The 5,523-nt window shown below is 40.6% G+C and overlaps 1 protein-coding gene across 1 annotated transcript in view; it reads right to left on the bottom strand.

Moving 5' to 3' along the window:
• The window catches only part of LOC106813153, a 17,005-nt gene extending 12,095 nt beyond the window's left edge, over positions 1-4,910 (bottom strand). The window contains exons 1-4 of the mRNA XM_014817218.1: positions 4,868-4,910; positions 3,987-4,144; positions 1,941-2,056; positions 1,521-1,635 (exon numbers count right to left, since the gene is read on the bottom strand). Coding sequence (XP_014672704.1) covers positions 1,521-1,635; positions 1,941-1,965 — 140 coding nt within the window. The 5' untranslated portion in view covers positions 1,966-2,056; positions 3,987-4,144; positions 4,868-4,910. The remainder of the gene's footprint in view (positions 1-1,520; positions 1,636-1,940; positions 2,057-3,986; positions 4,145-4,867) is intronic.
• Between the last annotated feature and the right edge of the window lie 613 nt (positions 4,911-5,523).

Here is a 5,523-nt window from a genome sequence, read left to right as displayed (position 1 = left end):
TCAGTCAAATTCTTTCTAACAGACAGTCAACAAATCCAAGTTTAACCCTCCTCTTGAGGGTCAAAAGGTTATCCGACAGCTTACTCTTCGCATGTCAGCAAAAAGGGACATTTCATGGTCCTTTCAATAAAGCATAAAAATGCTAGGTCACCGCTGAAACAAAAAAGTTTTTCAATCGCTCCGTCAGCACCATGTCCTCAGAAAATGTCTAAAATCTGCCCTGTGCCTATTGACCTTTGACCTGTGACCTCCAATTTTCGGCACAGTGATCGCTTTTCCTACCATGATGCTATACACCGACTATCACGAGCTTAGGTTGAGCCGTTTAGATTTGTGCGCAATTCTGCATTTCCTCCCTATACCTTAAGTTAAGGGAGTGAAGTGAATGTTCCCCCTTCTTTTACACCTCTTGACCTTTGACCTTTCACCCCCAGCTTCGACATCCCAACTCGTTTTCGGATTACCCCCCCACATCCCGAATATCGTGACCGTACGTCGAGCGGTTAAGATTTGTGCCCAACTGTTGACGCCCGGACGGACGGACGGACGCACGGACGCACGGACGATCAAGCGATTCTACAAGCTGCATCTGACTATGTCAGATGAGCTAAAAATACTGAAAGTATGGACTGGGACACTGGAAAACAGACAACAAGTCTGGGAAGAAGATCATGATGCCTGAGTCACTGTTTGCTCACTTTTAACTTTAGCAGCTAACCTTTGTGGCCTGAATGGATGTTGATTTTGATGTAGGATATTATCTTTTCTGTTTGATAAAAAGAAAAATTCTGACATTGAATGTATTCTTAATTTTACAAATAAAGTATTAAAATTAATATTAAACTAAGAAAATTGTGGTGTGTTATGTAACACTTGAACATACACCCCCTACTCCCCCGTAACACCAGGCCATATATCCCCCTCCAGTGTTAGTGTTACGTAATTTTTGAATGGACCCAGAATACACATTTGTTTGCTAATATTACTGTCATCTGACAGCATGCAAACTCAAGACTGAATTTTTGATTGGGCTGTTGAGAAACAACATTTAGGAGGCTGGTTTGTAAGGTACTGTGTGATGAATTTGGCAATAATGTTATATACATTGCTAAATGATACAATTAAGCTCTCTGTTATTCTAGCAATAACCAACAGTGTGGATTAGACAAGCATCTTCTTCCTTTACCAGGGTTTATCCAGCAAAGCTAGTTGCTGTTATGCTGGTGTAGTAAGGTTGCAAGCCTTGCGCCAATAAAATAAACCCAATTTTACAGCAGATGTCAACTAAAGAAAATCACAACTGTGTCTTGTTCAAGGGAGAAAAAAGATTAACGAAGATGCTCTTAACGAAGATTAAAGATCAGCTCGAACTCAATGGCGCTATCAACTGAACTAAAACTGACCCATACATTCAGCCACTTCCAATCTGCAGCAAACCATGGTTGAGCAAACCTATGCAGCTGCAACTATTTAGTTTTAGTCGTTAAATTTCTTTTGTCCGCTTGGATAATATGACTTACTCATGATTAGACACCTCACTCTGAAGGTATTCTTTTGTCAGTGTTGGATCAATGGAAACCAAGTATTGCTCGATAGTTTTCACGTTGTACAAACAACTCAGCAATCGATATGCACCTATCGATAATAAATAAACAGGAGTAATAACAGGACTCATAACAGACATGCATTGTGCAATTAGCTTCAAGCGCATACGTTATAGTGACATTATAAATAGTACACTCACATACAGTATTACTATTAGTAAGAGACTACATAGATAAATTATTGGTTTATTCTCTACTGAGTATTTGATGTAACGCAGGCATGATCGAACACATGCCAATTCGAATATGCTGTCACCTGTGTGGTAATTTTTAAACCATAACGCCAAATGATGGCCATTATGCCATTCAAGCCTAGCTCATCTTTACTTTGCATACCTGTCTCCTCTATGGGGTGCTCCATCTTCTAACAATATGTACTTTTCCACTCACACTTTGTCCTCTGGTATAATACAGCTCTGGAGTCAACCATGTGTCACCACCTTTACACGTACCTAGATTATATTTACAGAGTGTATACAACCATGCAGCACACACCCAGAATGAACATACAAAGTCATGCTTCTATAGTTACACGCATGGGCAACAATTAAACAGCCTATACATTTACGATCATTGTCCTTGTATTGCAAGATGTAACAACTGGCAACATCAAAAGTAAACGTTTTACGCAATGCAAAAATACGGGGCGATGACACGTTGACTGTTGTGCGCGTACTAACAATGCAGAAAATTATTAGCAAACTGTAATCTGATTGCACATGATGGAATATTTAATGTCTATATTTTTTTCTAGCTATACCCATCTATCAAAATGACTATATCTACCATGATAATCCTTACTATCATAGTATCATACTCCATCTATACCCATCTATCAAAATGACTATATCTACCATGATAATCCTTACTACTGCTTATATAACACTTGCGAAAAGTCGTTATTATTGTTTATTTTATCCGTGCAATAGTGCATAAAATTTAAAGGCAAGAAAGTGCTCATGCAGAACACAGAAGTGGACTGCAAAAGTGCATAAATGCCTGCCATCAGTTTCTCTGCCACTCAATGCCAAGCTGCAAGCTTGCATTTGTGTGTGTGTATATGGTATGTATACTACAAGGTGCAAATCCACTTTAGGCACCTTAGGTATCACGAAGTGATGCACAGATTTCTGTGTATCATCAACTGATGCAGACTTTCCGTATATCAAGGAATGATGCAAAACCCCTAACCCTAACCCTAACACACTTCGTGATACCTAAGGTTATACTTTATGACTTAGGGTTAGGGTTAGGGTTTTTGCATCATTCTTTGATATACGGAAAGTCTGCGCATCAGTTGATGATACAAAGAAATCTGTACATCACTTCGTGATACCTAAGGTGCCTAAAGTGGATTTGCGCCTACTACAAGTACAGGTACACCACCGATTTTCCGGACACTGATGGTCCGGAACCTCTTTTAGTCCGTGTTATATATCTTGTGTTCTCAAGACATTAGAATAAAGATTCCAACGACTTACTTGTTACATAATATATTGTTCATATAAACTTGAATCACACAGACGCAGTTACAACTGCGTGTATAGTCTACCTCCTGGGCGTACAAAGAATAAACATATTACTTTAACGTTTTGCAATTATCTTACAGTTACAGTGAGTACGGATAAAATTCAATTCACTGGGTGGCCGCCACCTTGTTTTGCTCAAATTTTACCCTAGCTATGGAGTCTAAGGCAGGTGCAAGTGTCAGTCGTGGTTTACATTAATTTACAATTATTATTTGTTTACATTTCTAGCAGTGCATAGTGCTTTAGAGATGATGGGAGACATGATGGGAGGTATTTAGTTGCTCAGAAGTGTATTGTTGAATTATTATTATGTGACCTCTTTTGGTCCGGAAAAACGGATGATCCGGAAAGGACTTGGAACCAAGGGTTCCGGAAAATCGGTGATGTACCTGTATATAGCAGCCACTCGGGAATGTAACACCGAGTAAAGAGAGTACATATATAGTGACAATGCCAATGTCATATGAGTATGCCAACATCTGATGCTTTTCCTTGGGGTAAATATAACGCTGTGGCTATATGCCCGGCAGCCGGGCACGGTCTTCGATTTCATAAATTCCCGGCAGTTCCTACCCCTAGCCGTAACCCTTGTTTATTTGAGATAACGCTGAAAATTAAAAACTGCTGGGCATTTAGGAAATCGAAGACCGTGCCCGGCAGCCGTCAGATATATGCCGGCTGCCGGGCATATAGCCACTCTGTAAATATAAGGTGTAGAATGAAAGGTAGGCTAGGCACCACCTATGTACGATAACATAACTGCAAAAATAAAGGCACAGAATCCCCGATCTGCTGGGTTACATTATTGTAGGTATCACTATGATATCTAGGCACAGCTTCACTGAAATCTCACATTCTCAGGACCAACCATATGCCTCTCACTCTGCATGGCCCTGGGTACACGTTTTCTATCCTGTAGTTGTCCTCTGCCAACTTCTGCAGTCAACGAATTTCAGTCAGTAGTGTAGTTGTCCTGTTGCACGATGCAAATTCGGAGGTGCAATGCTCTCTCTACAATTCAAATCTCAACACGTAAATAATCACACTGGAGAGAATCCATATAAATGTGACATCTTCAAAACAGCTTATAATTGCCCTTACCAGGGCGCTCTGATGTTACTCCATAAATCATGCTACTAGTGTAGAGATTTCGGGGGGTGTAACTCACATGAGCAGTAGACTAAATCAGGATGGATAGTTTGAACTCGCAGTATAGATAGAATAACCATAGATTGACTAAAGACAAGATAAAATATAGACTGCGCAAATAAAACGATCAACACCTGGGCGCAGCCATCTTGGATCATACGGAGGGGGTCTAGGGAAAACAAGGAATGTAAACGAAAACAAAATATATACCGGGTTCTGCCCACGGTGGGCGGCGGTGGGCGGGTGTGCCCGGCACTATAAACGAGTCGGTTATCTCCGCCCGGCACTAATTTTTGATTAAAAAAAAAGAATATATGATGATATATGGGCTTTTTATTGCTCAGAATGCAGGAAATTGAGTTTCAGACTATCCAAAATCAAAAATTTGCCCCGGCCCCCACCCTAGATTGGCTTCGCGCCTACGGCGCTTGCATGGATGCGCCCGGCACTAAAAAATCCTGGGCAGAACCCTGTATATAGAGTATGATAATCAACGCGTTTATGTACTATTAATCAGCATAATATACGAGGAGATTTGAATAGAATTAATGAATAGTCTAAGTTGTCGAAAAGAGGGATATTTACTTAGAAATGAGTTGCGTCAGCAGGGGAGACGATCGTACCAGCCACGGAATCTGCGTGGGGAGTAGAATTAGTTTTTGCCTTCGTCCCTCTTTCTCGACTCTTAATTCCTATCTCCTCGTATTTTTCTTCATTTTCGTTTTCGTATAGTTTCTTTATAGTGCGTTCGATTTGCTTCCCCAAGTTAACCTGGCCGGGTCTACTCGGGCCAGCCCCAAATATGTTCGATTTGGCAGTCACGTGGTATTTTTGCGTTATCCGGGTGAGGCCGAAGTAACCCGCTATATAGCCAAGCTGCTCACTTGGGGAATTATCCCACAATTCATTGCAACGAAATCTTCAATCTTCAAGCAGTAATGAAGCATGACTGTCGATTACTGCGTGTGTTTGCTCATTCTTAGATTTCATTAATAATAAGATTGCAATTGCTATTCTTTTTTTCTTGTCACTGGCATCCATGATGATAATTAACCCCGGGTTAACCCAAAAACCGTTCGTTTATCTTACCTAACCCAGATGCGTTCGATTTCTTACCCAGGTTAATTTTAACCCAGGTGGCTCTGGGGAAGCAAATCAAACGCACTATTAGTTAGGCTGAAGGGGTCGTTGTCGTATCAGGTACTACATATATGTACCAGAGGTACATATATGTATATACA

The sequence above is a fragment of the Priapulus caudatus genome, unplaced genomic scaffold (genome assembly GCF_000485595.1).
Source record: "Priapulus caudatus unplaced genomic scaffold, Priapulus_caudatus-5.0.1 Scaffold731, whole genome shotgun sequence".
In the NCBI taxonomy this organism is placed as follows: domain Eukaryota; kingdom Metazoa; phylum Priapulida; class Priapulimorpha; order Priapulimorphida; family Priapulidae; genus Priapulus; species Priapulus caudatus.
This window is presented reverse-complemented; position numbering and strand designations above follow the sequence as displayed.